This window comes from Sceloporus undulatus, chromosome 11 (genome assembly GCF_019175285.1).
Source record: "Sceloporus undulatus isolate JIND9_A2432 ecotype Alabama chromosome 11, SceUnd_v1.1, whole genome shotgun sequence".
In the NCBI taxonomy this organism is placed as follows: domain Eukaryota; kingdom Metazoa; phylum Chordata; class Lepidosauria; order Squamata; family Phrynosomatidae; genus Sceloporus; species Sceloporus undulatus.
Window position 1 is genome coordinate 12,063,870 of NC_056532.1, and position 15,524 is coordinate 12,079,393.

Below are 15,524 nucleotides of genomic sequence, written 5' to 3' on the forward strand. Positions count from 1 at the left end.
ACTGATTTCTATATTTATTAGGAAGAAAGTTTGCATTAAAAGGCTATCTTTTACAGCACATCTTTTCTTTAATGCCATTTAATACCACTTTTGTAGTGATCTGTTTGAAATGGATTTAAGAATAAACATCAGGCGAAGAAATGCTAGTAAACAATGAGCGTCTTCGTAAAAATAGGTTTAGGAAGGTGGAAGAGTAAGCATCTTCTAGTTTTTGTGCATTATATGCAAATGTGCACAGTGGTTTGAGTGTTGGACTATGCCTCTGGAGATCAGGGTTCGAGTCCCAGCTCGGCCATGAAACCCATTAGTGGATGTTGGGCAAGTCACACGCTCTCAGCTTCAGGGGAAGGCAATGGTAAACCACTTCTGAACAAATCTTGCCTTAGGATTGCTATAAGTCAGAAATGACTTGAAGGCACAACAACAACAAAGCATAGTATTGAATTTTCCTGGGCTTTTCTTCATTTAAGTATTTTCTGAAAGTATTTTTAGATGTTTCATCCCATAGGTCTGGGATGCAGAACTATAGGTCTGGGTGTGTTGAACAAATAAATGGATTCTGAAAGGGAGAGGGACCTATGTTGACTGTCACTGGTTCCTTTCCCAGTGGGAAAAATATGGGATGAGACACAACTGAGAATAGAATTTGGGAAAAGTTACTTTTTTGGATTGCACTTTTGGGGGGCAAGAATAGTCTTTCCTTGCTCCTTTGGATTCCCATAACATGCTTTCTGTGGGGTTGCCCTTGGAAACTTCATCTAGAAACTTCATTTTGCTCCCAAAGTAACAGCCAGGCTGCTGACCGGCGGTGATTTTTCCGGGAGAACACAATTCCTTTGTTACAACATCTCCACTGGCTGCTAGTTTGTTTTTCGGCACAATACAAAGTGTTGGTTATGACTTAGGAAGCACTATGTGGTCTAGGTTCAGGCTTAATCCTCAGAGATATATATTCAGAAAGCATTGAGATGTAGTATACTACAACTACCACGTTCTTGGGTTATCAAGAACTGGGATACAGAACTCTCCTGGAAGCTGCAGCCAGTACAAAACGCAGTGCCTCCATTGCTGATTGAAATATTGTATAAAAATCATATAAGTCTGCTTTTAAGGGAGTTTCCCTGGCTTTCAGTGCACTTCTGGTCTGAATTCATGGAGCTGGTGACAATATTTAAAGCCCTTGGGACCTCAGCTCTTGAAGGGATGTCTCTTCCTACCATCTACGATAGAATTGAGGAGTAAAATACTGTGTGAGGTCTTGGGAAAGAGCTTTCTCTGCTATGGTGCCCTAGTTGTGGAATGCTTTTCCATAGGTGGCCCAGTTAGTGCCACTTCTGTCTTCATTCTGGTACCGAGTAAAAACATGTTTTTTTAAATTAAAGCATATCTGGTCATGATTTTATCCCCATTTACACAGTTTAAACTTTTTTTAATTTAATATATTGTGTATGTTTTCATTAAATTATGTTTTATTATTGTAACCTTCAAATTGTCTGGAATTATTTCAATCTTGTATGTTTTGATCTTTGAACATAGGCTGTGCTATAAACATTTTATTAAATAAAATTTTGCTCATAGCAAGAGGAGAAATGGATTCTCCCAGCAACATTGTATGGTTTGGATGATTTTTGCTGAATCCAAAGTATTTAGGAGTTGCCTTACCTTGAGTGGACAGCATCAGTTCGCTTTACAGATTTTCATCTTGGTTGAGTATCCATTGGAGAGGTTCCAGAACCTTTCCAATGGATACCAGAATCCGTGGATGCTAAAAGTCCCATTAAATACAGTGGCATAGTAAAATGGCATATAAAAGCTTATATAAAATGGTGAATTAAAGTTTGCTTTTTGGAATTTATATATATTTTTAAGCAGTCTTTCCTTTGGGCAGAAGGGAGGAGGCCAAAATGGCAGCTGTGGATGTATGAAACAGTGGATAAAGAAACTTTGGATATGGAGGGCCGCCAGTACAGGGAAACATTCCCTCCTTCTAAATCTTGTTTGACAACTCACATCAACACAACCACTCCAAGTGCCACTGTTTGGAGCGGCCAATCTGGTGGTACAGTTCTTTTTCCCCTGCATTCACACTGATTTTTGTCTCTCTGGTAGTGGCAGCAATCTTTCCCTTTGGGCAGAAGGGAGAAGGCCACAATGGCAGCCTAACCTTTTAGAGGTTTTTAAACATTTCCACGAACTCTGAATATCTAGTGCAGCTTATCTTTTAGTGTGTTTCCTCCTCTTCTTTCATTCCATTGTTTCTGGCTTTGTGCTAGCTGCAGAACACCAACACAGAAGAGCCACCTCAGTAGTCTCCAAGTGACCCTTTCTACATTTCTCCCTTTGCTCAGACTGAATTAGAACATACCCAATAATGAATGAAGGGCAGGAACCCCATTCCATTACTCTGAAAATGGCGATTTATAACTCTGGCCATTACAGGCAAAACCACTCCAGCTTGTTTCACTGCAGAAAGTGACATGTTTCATCTCAATTGCTAGAAATCTCATGTAATGTCTTAACTTGCAGGGTTCATTTTATGCTAAACATTTTGGTCAAAATCCATTGGTTATTCCCAGCTAAAGTAGACCCATTGAATCAATGGACCTTCCATATGTGTTGACAGTCAGTGGGTCTGTTCAGTTAGTCTGTTGACACTGATAGTTGGATTTAGGCCATTGACTTTAGAGGTACTTTGGCAAGAGCCATCGGTTAGTTTTCCTCATCAATAAGTGACTATCTCTGCCCCCTAAAGATAAAAATAACTGCCAAATCCCTAGGATAAAGAGAGCTACTAATGTGGGCTAATCTAGTGTGCATAAATTACTCCAGACATATGTTTTGTTTTTTCTTGGACTGTTAGTGCAGAATTCTGGACTTGGGTGCCTCTGTTTATTTGATGAAAAGTAACTTTTACTCTAGTTCTGGTAAGACTGGGGGGCTATACATAATACCTGCTAGAATTTTATCTTTGAATGCACCTTATACTTTCTCCTAGACTTAATTTATCTAGATTTTGTTTGGGAACTGTAGTTCCTCTTTGTGAATTGAATGAGTACAGTTGACCCTCCACATTTGCGTCTTTTGTAGAGTTGAGTGTTTGCGGTTTTGATTTATATGTTCTCTCTAGGAATCTCTAGTTCTTCCAGCGCAACTCTGCCAGAAGTTGACCATAGAGAACCTAGAAGTTCCTAGAGAAAGCACTTCTCTAGGCATTTGTAGGTCCTTCAGCTTGATTCTGTGATCAACTTCAGGCAAATGTTGACCATAGAGTTGCACTGGAGGACCTGGAGATTTCTAGAGATGTGTTCTCTTAGATAAAAAGAATAGTGGTTTTTTTATTTGTGGTTTTACCACATTCATTGGGGTCCTTCACCCCTAACCCCAGCAAATATGGAGGGATCACTGTAGTGATATGCAGAACTGCTTGTCAGGTTGCATATGGCAAAGCAGGCGGTGATGCAGTGTTTGGCTGCTGTTGCTTAATACATGATGTTGATTCCTGTTTACACAACAGCAGCAGCAGCGGCACCTTGTCAGAAGGACTTCGCTCTGCAGCAGCAGAATTGTTCCAGTAAAGAAATGAAGCTAAACACATATGTGACAATGTTTTGTTGGAATGAATGATCCACTAAGTTGACTTTGACTTTTGTGGCCCTATATATTAGAGACCTCCAAGTCACCCTATCCTCAACTGCCCTGCTCAGGTCTTGCATGCTCAGGACCATAGTATCCTTGGTTGAGTATCCATCGAGAATGTAGTCTTCCCCCTTTCCTGCTGCCTTCTACATTAGCAAACATCATTGTCTTGTCTAACAAGCCATGCCTTTCCCATGAAATGACCAATGTACAATAGCCTCAGTTTAGTCATCTTGGCTTCTAGACAGATTTCAAGCTTGATTGCCTCTAGGAACCATTTATTAGTGTATCAAGCAGTCCATGATACAAGATTCAGATGAGGGAATTTCTACTGATTTTTTTTGTGGGTAGAATTTTAGGACAGTGAAAGACATAAACATGAATCAAGTGTAAGTGCTTGGTACCTGCATGTTTTGGGAAACAATGATAGACACACATATGCTGATAGTTCACTCTTGCACCAGCTGTGTCTCATATGCCACATGCACACACTAATTATAGATACTAGAATAGTATTCAGCAGCCATGGAATCTTTAAATTTTTGCTTTCACCTAAATGTATTTAGTCTGTGTTCCATATGGGAATGGGATACCTTCTTAGTATTGCATGTAAGTAAAATAAACATTTAGAGATTATAGCTTTCCCCAAGCCACTGATGGTAGTTGATGGCAGATGAGAGATTTGAATCAGGGACTCTTTTTTCCTTTTCCAGCCACCCAGTAGACTGGTTTGCTGTTAAAGCATCTTAGACTGGACATAGAATCTTTGAGCTCTTTAATGTGTTGGTTCTTAACACATGACAATTTGAGCCACTTAAAATATTTTTTAGCCTGTGAATATTGTCGCCCCTGCTCTTAAAATATATATAAGTGGTGTGTGCACATGTAGTTTGAGGTACTACAGTTCTTTCTTCATCTGGTCCAGTACACAGAACTGCTGCTGCTGTGCCGCCAAAGGCATTTGGTATGGCCTAATTTTCAATGACGTTGTAAGCCTTGGTTGAACCATGAAGCATAGGAGGAAGCGTTTCATGAGTGATATCTGTTCCCTGCCCAGAATCCATGTGCAAATAAAACTAGCATATCAGAGCTGAGAGTAATCTGAAAGCCTGTCTTGAGGATATTCTAGTTTTCACTGTTTAAGGCTCTTGCTTCTCTTGCCCCATCCCTCAAATTCCAGCCTTTGGAGCCTCCAGTTCCCCTTTAAAAAATGGGCATTTTGTCTCCACCCACATACCTTTAAAACTTGCCAGATATTGCTCACTTTGTGTTTTAATTTCATCTGACCTTTGGTTGATAAGATGCAGGGTTCAGATAGGCTTTAGAACCATTTTGTGGACCTGAGGGAGCAAGACCACTGTATTTTACAGTGGTTTTGAGCCATTGGGTTGATTGGATGAAATATCACCTAGAAAAGTAGATTTTGTCTGTGTTTTGATGAAGGTTGGGGCCTTTCACTCAACCAATGAAACTTGCTAGGGGGGCACAGGGGGCAAAAATGCCACCCCCAGGTGCCCACTCATGCTTTAAAGCCTAGCCTTACAGATGTTAAATGCTTGAAATCCTTTTTTAGTTTACCCCCAAACTTCAGATCCTGTGGCTGCTGAATTCTGGTCCAGCATCAGGCTGTGTGCATCTGTGCTTTTGACATGAGTTGAAAAACATACATTATATATTTTGCTCTCATTTAAAGTACTGTATTGTGCATGTAAAGGTGCATCGGTTTATAAATTATGTTCTCATTGTAAAAAAAGAAAGAAAGAAAGATAAAACCTGTTTTGGTATGTTATGTATATTTTGTGTGTGTGTGTGTGAGCACCCTTTTCTTTTGTTGCTGATTGTACATCATTCTGCATTAAGTTATTATCCCAAAACATAGAAAGAAAAACTCAGTACTAGCTTCCACTGAGTTGGCGAACTTGCATCTGGGGCTATATCTGTTCAGAATGGCATTTTTGTGGCATTCCTTGCCAGCTACAAAAGAACGGCTTGCTTGCAAAATCGGCAATTGTGTTCTTCTGAAACAGACATTTTAGTAACGTTTTCCCAGAAACTCTTGAGTGGATTGAGTACATGACAGTTTAGCAAAGTATACCTCCTGTTCAAGTGTTGTTAGGCCTGGTTTCATAAGAATGGCAGTAATAGATAGATAGATAGATAGATACTGCAGCAAGATAAAAAGTAAGTTCTTTGGCAGAAAGATACATTGAAAATTCGGAGTAGCATCTTATGTTTCTCTTTGTAAATGGAGAAGCATTCAGCCATGTATTTTTTTTTTTTTTTTGGGTGAAATGTTTTTTGGTGGATTTTAAAAGTCTGTAATAATTCTGTTGAATGTAAAGATAAACAATTGGAACTGGTCAGTGTTTTCAGTCCCTTGCTATCTGTGGTAAAGCTTTTTATCATCTTTCATTATCTTACAGTCTGCATACAACACTCTTGGTGATCTCTTATATGTCAAAGAACATGAGGGGGGGGGGCTTTGCTGTCTGTAGCTCAGTGATCATTTGCTGATGAATCGTGATACTAATCCAACCCTGCATCTGTACCATTCCCAGAATTTCATAGCATAGAGCCATGCAATTAAAGTGGTGTCAAACTGGATTATTTCTGCAGTGTGGATGTAACCTAAGTGAGGTACATGGGCAGTAGTGGTGCCAGATTCATTTTATGTAAATATCTTGAGAGTGAGGGAGATAAATGAGAAGCTAGAATGTGTGCTGCAGAATTGAGCTATGTTTATTTCCTTCCTTCCCTCCTTCCTTTGCCTAACAGCCACCCCCCCCCCCCCTAAATTCTGTGCAATGCGGGCAGTGATCTCTTACCAATGGCAAATTTTGTGTAGAAAGCTGGCAAAGCATAAAGTTCCACAGATAACTTATGCGAGGTCCTCACAAGAAGGACAGAAGAGACCATCCCAGCAGTTGTGGGAAGGAGCTTTCCCAGGAGACCCTGTGACACATCAGTGGCATTGGGAAGCAGAAGTGCAATCAGGCATTATCCAGTGGCAAAGCTCTTACTTTTTATCTTTCACTTGTTATCCAGCAGCTGTTGTGTTGTGGATGAGACCTCTAGCGTAAAGTGATACTGGATACATCTCTGATATAAAGCTGTTATGGAAATGGGTATCTGTTTTCATACCAGCTGTGGGAATAACGTTGTTCTCCAGATGTTGCTTGACTGTAAATTGCAGCAGCTGTAGCCAGCCTAGCCAGTAGTGAAGCTTCCTGGGAGATGTAGTCCAACATCTGGAGGGCCATGTTTTGCTCAGAAGGGATGCAGAAATCAACTTCTATAGTAACTAGTATCTAGAGAGCTGGAAGATAAACACACAAACACACACGTGTGTGTGTGTGTGTACATCTTTGTGTGTGCAATAACTGATAAAATGATCAGAGGGTTCTGTATCTGAAGTTGGAGTACACACTGGAAATCCTATCCCATCTGGCTGAAAAACCAACTCCCCCCAGTCCTTGTCAGTTCTGGATTCTTTGTATTTTCAATACTTTTGTCAGTGTGCTATGATTTATATAATTATTTATGATTACAGTTTTGCAAACTCTTTTGTCACAGGTTTGTCTAATGAAAAGTCACTGTCCTCTGCAGTTGTGGCTATGAATAACTTCTACAAAATAACATCTGTCTTTTACATTCTTATATTTTTTAGATGGAATGAATCCTTGTTGAATGCATCTAGTCTTCTTCTTGAGAGTTTACTTGTGGAGAAGAGTTGTCCTTTGGTTGGAGCCACTTGGTGGCAAACCAAATTGTGGATCTCAGAGTCTCAGGGCTGCTTGACAAAGAGACAGCAGAGCGACGTTAACCTAACATCACAGCCGCCATGGTGCTGTCACAGAGGCAACGAGATGAGCTGTGAGTAACTCAGTATCGCATTGCACAAGTTTGCTGCTTACAGTTAGCTGTTGTCAATAATCAGGCTCCGTGTCACTCTCTGTAGCAAATGAAAGATACCTGTGAGCCTGTCCATCTTCTCAGGATTTGCAAGAGCTGTGTTGCAAGCCGTGCACGCGCCAGGTTCATTGTGTCAAAACATGGCTCCTTCATTTTTGCTCTTTTGCTGCTCCTGCAGTAAATTCAGTAACAGCAGAGCCGCAGGAGGCAAACAGGCTGACAAAACCAGGAGAAGGGCACATGTGGTCAACACCTGGTCAGAACACCTTAAAGCAATAATTATAAAGTAATGGAGACAGTGGTAGTATATTGGCTGTATGCTGCTTGTTCATCTTCCTCCAAACCCTATAGATGAGTACCAATCAAACATTATTTCAAGTGGCCTTTTGGCTGGTCGTGGAATGAAATTTGAACTCTTAAAGATTTAGAAAGCTTTCCCGTGAATTCCTATACATTTTGATTCCAGCCTCTCTTCAGTTTGCTCAGATGTTTTGGACTTCGGTTCCCAGAATCCCAGACCATTGGCCAAGATGGTTGAGGCTTCTGGGAGCTGGAGTCCAAGATAAGAATAGTGTTGTATTTCATGGCCAAGTGTAGAATTGAACCCTGGTCTCCAAAGTTGTAGTCCATACTCAAACCATTATGCCATGCTGGCCCCCCCCCCCCCCCATCATAAAATGAAGTATAACTTCTGAACCTGCCTTATTTCAGATTTTGGTGACATAATTCACAAGGCACTTCACATCTTTTTGATACACTGAAATTATGAACATTTCCTCTAAAGAGTCAGATCCAGGCATTTTTTTCCTGGTCAATGTGCTGACAAGATTATAGAGAATATTGGTACTCTTTTAAGCAATGAAATGTAGTTTATAGGATCTGCATAGGACAGAACAGTTCTGCTCTTCTGAACCTACTTGCTTTTTAAAGTCATGCCTGCCCACTCCTTGAAATGTTGCTATTTTAATTGCTGGACTTTAAAAAAAATGTGGAAGAGCATTCAGAGATAGTTATTTCACCCCACAGCCCAAATGATTCAGTCCTTTCTACTGCCTCAGGCCTCCTCATTTTGTTGCATGTGAAGACAAGGCCTAATCCTTTGTAGCATCTGTTTAGGCTTTTAAAGTTACAGCCATGAATAAGTCCATCATGTGTTCCACAAAAGTGTGAAATCTTGATGTTGGTTTTCTGTCTAGTGGGACTGGGAAGAGTCATATTATGCAGAACAGTTAGTTTTTATTTTGTGGACTCCATTTAGGAAATAGTGGACACATCTGATCTTGGAAAATAAGCAAGGTGAGGCTCTGGTTAGTATTTGGATGGCAGACCGCCAATGAATACTTTCAGTGGAAGGAAATGACAAAATCCTCTCCGAGGTTTCCTCCTTGCTTAAGAAAACCCTATAACAGGGGTAGGCAATCTTTTTGAGCCGGGGGCCAGGTTGCTGTCCCTCAGACAACTGAGGGGCTGAAGCCGGGGGGTGGATCTTCCACCCCCCGGGGGCCAGGCCTCCTCCTCTTTGCTGGCCCCTGACGGGGCCCCAGGCCCTGTCAGAGGCCGGGAAAGAGCCGGCGGAGGCCACCAGCGCAGGAGGCCTCCTCCTCTTTGCCGGCCCTTTTGCCGTCACTGGGGCTCTCCAAGAGGGCTCCGGCGGCGGCAGCGGGCCTCTGGGAGGGCCCCAACGAAGGCAACGGGCCTCCCAGAGGCCCGCCACCAGAGCCCCCCTGGAGGGCCCCAGCGAAGGCAGCGGGCCTCCCAGAGGGTCGCTGCCGCTGTCGGAGCCCTCTTGGAGGACCCCAGCGAAGGCAACGGGTTTCCCAGAGGCCCGCTGCCACCGCCAGAGCCCCCCTGGAGGGCCCCAGCGAAGGCATTGGGCCTCCCAGAGGGTCATTGCCGCCGCCAGAGCCCCCCTGAAGGGCCCCAGCGAAGGCAGCGGGCCTCCCAGAGGGTCGCTGCCGCTGTCGGAGCCCTCTTGGAGGACCCCAGCGAAGGCAACGGGCTTCCCAGAGGCCCGCTGCCACCGCCAGAGCCCCCCTGGAGGGCCCCAGCGAAGGCATTGGGCCTCCCAGAGGGTCATTGCCGCCGCCAGAGCCCCCCTGAAGGGCCCCAGCGAAGGCAGCGGGCCTCCCAGAGGGTCGCTGCTGCCACCAGAGCCCTCTTGGAGGGCAACGGGCCTCGGCGAAGTCTCGCGTGACCTTTCTTGGGGTCGCGCGAGACTTCACCTCTAGGCCGCCGCCATTTTGTTTTCCAAAATGGCGACGAAGTCTTGTGCGACCTCAGGGAATGTCGCGAGAGAGTTCGTCGCCATTTTGGGGGGAAAATGGCGGCCCCCCGGGAGCCGGGAAAAGCCGCAAGTGGCGGCGGCCGGGGAAGGCAGAAAGGCCTCCGCGGGCCGGGGGTTGCCGACCCCTGCCCTATAATATTCGTGGGGTTGCCCAGTTCGAGTCTTATGTCCACTGGTAACTTAGTAAGTGGCCTTAGACAGCTCTTCCTCTCTGTTCTCCCTTCATTTTAGAGAAGGGTGTCCTGGCTTATGAGAGTCAGTCATGGCTTTGGGGTTTGAGTGTTGGACTGTGACTCTGGAGACCGAGGTTCAGTTCCCCACTTGACCATGATATCTACTGGTTGACCTGGGCAGGTCATAAACTTTCTCAACCTCAGGAGAAGACAATGGTAAACTTTCTCTGAACAAATCTTGCCAAAACAACCCTATGATAGGATTCACCTTAGGGTCACCATACGTCAGAAATGACTTACAGGCACACAGCAACAACAGCAACATCATGGCTTGTTTTGTATGGTCTTTATATGTGAAGCTCTTCTATGTGAAATATACTCTGCAAGTGGGCAGTAGTGTTGTTCTAGCCAGCTTTTCCAAACCTGCTGTCCCCCCTATAATGTTAGACTACATCTCATATCGTGCCCAAGCATTGGTGTGGCTGGTAAGGTTGTGGTAGTCAAAAGCAACCGTCAAACTGTTCCATCCTGCAGAATGAACTATTGTTTGGGCGTATTTGTTTGTGTATTTATTTCCTGGTAATTTGCCTTGCATGGGTGGATATGAATCGGACTAGCAAGTGTGACGCTGCAGAGGAACAAGCTGCATGAAGAACTTGTATATGTAGTTATTGTTCATCAAGGGAAAATGTGAAGCTTCCAAATCAGTGCAGTGAAGGTCTTGCTGGCCTGTCTTCTTGTCCTTAAGCTGAGGGTGTTACCTGACAGAGGACAGTGTTTTAAAGACTGGACCAGAATAGTTCACCAGGACTTCTCTAGCAAGTCAGTGGAATTTTAGTAGCTATGCTATGAGTCCTGTCAGTGATACAGGCTGGCAGCTTTAGGAATGCAAAGATTAAAAGCCACCATAAAAAGTCGAAGGCTTTCATAGTTTTTTGTGGGTTTTTCAGACTATGCGGCCATGTTCTAGAAGAGTTTATTCCTGATGTTTCACCAGCAGCTATGCCTGGTATCTTGGTGCTGGCAAAACATCAGGAATAAACTCTTCTAGAACATGGCCACATGGCCCAAAAAAACCACCATGAAAAGATCCAAAGCTATCGTGAGTAACTTGTAGAAAAAAGCCAAGATAACAATCCCTGTAAATGAGTTTTACTTATTTTAATGTTTAAATTGTCTTCTTTTTCACACTTATATTTTCATAATCACGTTTATTTTTCATTTATTTCCCAGTGAGCTCAGAGTGATGCATCTCTTCCCCAGTTTATCTTGATAGCAACCATATGAAGCGAGTTTGCCTGAGAGAAATAATTAGTCTAGGGTCTGAGTTTCATGCCTGACTGGAATTTTAATCTGGACCTCCTAAATTGGAGGTCCCAAATTCTTAAACTTACTTTATTATAGCCAGAGCTCTCTTGAGTGTTTTGCAAGATTGTAAAGATGGTAAATAGGGAAAGGAATCACTAGAACACACATCTAGCTCTAGGTAAGTGATTGCCAAACTTTGGTACTTTAGATGTTTTGGACTTCAGCTCACAGACTGTTGGCCAAGTGGTCTGGAGCTTCTGAGAGTTGAAGTCCCAAACACCTGGAGGACCAAAGTTTGGGAATTGCTGCTCTATGTGATCTCTGTTCTAATACTTGGCAGAGCTCTCAAGGCATCTCTGATGCTTGTATCTTGAAACACATGTGAAAAGATTCTTTAAGTGACAGGAGGAGTGAAAAGAAATGAGAAGAAGCATAATTTCATATATACAGGACTGAAGTCATGGAGGGCTTTAAGGACTGAATTGAGACTAGTAATCTTTTTAGATCTCTCCAGACTGGTGTTGGATGGCTATTAGGGCTTGTACCAATTAAAAGTCTAGCTATGATCTTCTGGACCAATTGAAGCTTCTGACCTCTTTTCAGAAAGAGCCTTGTATAGGGTGCATTGAATTGAACTGAGCTAGATGTTACACATGGATTACTTTGGGCAGATCTCTGTTACCAAGGTACAGTTTTGCAGTTGGTAGACCGAATCAGTTTAGAAATAAAGGAACTCATAGTAGTAGTCACCATCTGGGAAACCAGCAAAAATCCCAAGCTGTTAGATTTCACTGAGAAAGTGTAACCTCTTCTACCAGTTACTTGAACTGGGACCCCTGCCAGCTGTCATCAGTTGTGTCACACCAGGGCTGAGTTTCATTTTGTTGATGCTCATTTTGGTCCATTACTAATTCCAGGCAATGATTCAGGGTTTCCACTGCTGCAAAGGAATTTGAGAAAAGGGAAGGCATAATTAAATGTCGTCAGCATCATGATGCTAAAGTCAACCTCCACCAGTTGACATTTTGTAGATTTTGAAAGAAACGCTACAGAATAATGAGGGAGAAGAGGAGGTCTTCCCCTGTTCACAAAGCAGTGTGCCCCAATTCCCAAATTTGATAGGGAGTTGAGATTGCACCAGCATTAAAGGCATTAAATGACTCTTGAGAAATCTTGGCAAGTGAACAAGAACACATTCCTCTGTTTCTCAGTGAGCAACACCTCAATACTATATTAAGTGAATACTGTAGCTCTTTTTCTGGTTACAAAGCTGCCTATAAACATCCAGATCATTATGAGTTATAATTATGATTTCTCTTTCAAATAAAAAGGGAAGACGGATGCCTGGCTTTGTGGGCATTGGAGGAGGAAACAAGATGAATGTTAATTTGAACCCCAAATCTTGTTTTGTAGAAATCGAGCGATAGCAGATTATCTTCGTTCTAATGGCTACGAAGAGGCATACTCTGTTTTTAAAAAGGAAGCAGAGCTTGATGTGGTAAGTAGACCTGTTATGGCATTAACAGTAGTCTGGACATTAACTGGAATAACATCAGCCTAGAAATGTTCTGTGTGAAAATAGATGCCTTTCGGCTTGTTGGAAGATATCTCCCCACTCTATCAGAGATTTGTAAAATCCAAGAATGCTCCAGTATATTGATGCTCAGCAAGGGCTTCATGCCATTCACAGTTTCTTTCTGTCTTAAGGTTTCAGAAATTTTAAACAAACCCATTAGGACAATATTTAAGTACAGTGCGTCCTTGCCTTACGCGGGAGATCCGTTCCGGATCCTGCCGCGTAAGGCGAATTCCGCCTATGCTCGAGCCCCATTGGAAACAATGGGGCTCGGGCGCGCGCAGGGCACAACGGGCACGCGCGCCCATTCAATTGAATGGGATGCACCGCCCCTTCCGCCCCGTGCGCGTATGCTCAAGTCCGCATATGGCGTGGGCGCACTGTACCTTTTTTTAGCATGTGTCTTATAAATGAGTCAAAATAATTCTGTTTCTTGAAATGCTGTGCTCAGACTGTTGTGGCTTTGCAGATTGTGTGTTGTCTATTCTTGCCTCACCTATACTGCCTGGTCTTCCTATTTCATCTTTTATCCTGCTCTCATCTGAAGCTTTATAAATCCAAAGGGTACAGCATTTGCTTTCTGTTCAGCAGCAAAACAGAGTAACTGGTAGAAGTCATGCTACCTAAATGTTAAATAGAAAACCATTGTAACTAAACAATACAGCTGCCATTATTTGCAGATATAAGGCATTTCATTCAACCGTATCACTCACAAAAAATTCATTTAACTTTTATTCTTTGGGAAGTGAAATTGGAGTAATTTATCATGGTAAAATCTGGAAATACTGTATCATTTCTTCAGATCATACAAATGTCTGTTGACTATGATCAATTTAAATAGATACTAATCTCAGAGTACTCTTCAGGCCTACCAATCAGACTGTAAAAGCATGGAATTTTGTCTGCGGCACCAAAATACCCACTTGAGGCTTTAATTTCATTTCCCCAAATCTCATTCAAATAAAGTCGCGGTTGTAATCTCGTTGTATGTGTAATTGAAAATGGGGCTTGATGAAAGGAATGCTGACCTATCCATCAACCTCATTAAAATTCTTTCCCCCAAAAGGTAAAAGGAGGGCCTGAAGATGCTAAGCAGCCTTGTTACTCGGCAGCCATAAGGGAGGGTGCTTCTGTTCCTTATGAGAGAACTGGGTATTGAATCAGAGGAGTGAATTAGCAGAGAACTCTTAATGAATTAAAGACCTTTAAAGATCCCAACATCAGTGGATTAGATGCCATCCATGCAACAGCTACAGGGGCTACATTTGGTTTCAGCACAAATTAGTTCTGCAAATAACCCCAAATTGCCCCAAGCACAAAGGGTGGTAATGCCTGCACAGTGGCTTCTTACCCAAGAAGATAATCCAATTACCAACTGTGATGTTCCACTCCTCCCTTGCCTCTTTAAATCTCTGCTATTGCTGGTCTCTATATGAGGCTCCAGAACCTAAAATGTCAGTAACATCAGCTTTTGTGTGCCTGTGTTTTGCCTGCCATGGTTTTTGAGGTCAGCCGCTCCCATGCTTTGTAGGACAAACTGTTCATGCTGGGGGGGGGGGGGGGGTAGGGAAGCTGATGTCTGTCATGCCAAAAAATTTCTTTGTTGTTCATTTCTCAAATGGACACTGGTACCTGGCCATGTTTATATGGGACTTCACACATCTTATAAAGCAGACTGGAGAGGGACTTGAGGTGGGCAACGTCTTTACTAAATTTTGGGAACTTTCTGAGTATTGGCTTCCTCTGAGTGAAGAATGTGAAGAGAACTTGCTCTGACTGCCTCAGCTGAAATAGGTGTTTGCAGATGTTGTGTGGGCATCATTGAACATACATGGATTAGACCAGTGGTCCCTAAATGGTGCCCTTTAAGAGATTTTGGACTTCAGCTCCCAGAAGCCTCAACCATGTTGGTCAATAGTCTGGGATTCTGGGAGCTGAAGTCCAAATCTCTTAAAGGGCACAGTTTGGGGACCACTAGATTAGACTGTGGCTGTTTGACACAATTAACTGGTTATGGATGTAACCCATTGAAACTGGTTTTAGTGAGTAGCATAGATTCTGAAAAGACAAATAATCCTGCTTTTTTCTATGAATATAGGACAGGTTAGGGAGTTTCTGACCCTAGGGATGCATCCAAGCCCATTTCCCAGAGACGACACCTTTGTTGCCATTGTTTGGTGATTTTCCAGCTTTTGTACAGGTTTTTCCCCATACTGAAAGGTTGAAATGTTTCTCTCGAGGGTTAGTTACTGGCTTCATGAGCCAGTATTTTAAGAGAAATAGTCTTGTGTTTTTGTTCCCAGCCTTTTGTCTTCAGCCCTGCCCATCGCTGGAATGCACTATTTGAAATTGAATTTGGCCCTCAGGCTGAGAGAGGTTTCCCAGGACTTGCTGCCACAAGACGTGGTGATCCCTATTAGATGATTTCAGAATGAGAACAGTCAAATTCACAATCTGTAACAGATTGGTCTGGAGCTGTTAACCACTTGACTAAATAGAACTTGCTTGGTTAGAGGTAATAAGTCATGAAAAACCAGTTGCTTGGGTGGAACAAGAGAGAGGGCTGTTGCCTTTTCCTGTTCATGGGCTTTCCAAAAATATGGGAAGCTGGAATAGATGAGCCTTATATTTTATG

The 15,524-nt window shown here is 42.9% G+C and overlaps 1 protein-coding gene across 1 annotated transcript in view; it reads left to right on the forward strand.

Moving 5' to 3' along the window:
• The window catches only part of PAFAH1B1 (platelet activating factor acetylhydrolase 1b regulatory subunit 1), a 60,620-nt gene that overhangs the window by 25,648 nt on the left and 19,448 nt on the right, over nt 1–15,524 (forward strand). Inside the window, exons 2-3 of the mRNA XM_042442452.1 lie at nt 7,304–7,509; nt 12,727–12,811. Of these exons, the coding sequence (XP_042298386.1) occupies nt 7,478–7,509; nt 12,727–12,811 (117 nt within the window). The 5' untranslated portion in view covers nt 7,304–7,477. The remainder of the gene's footprint in view (nt 1–7,303; nt 7,510–12,726; nt 12,812–15,524) is intronic.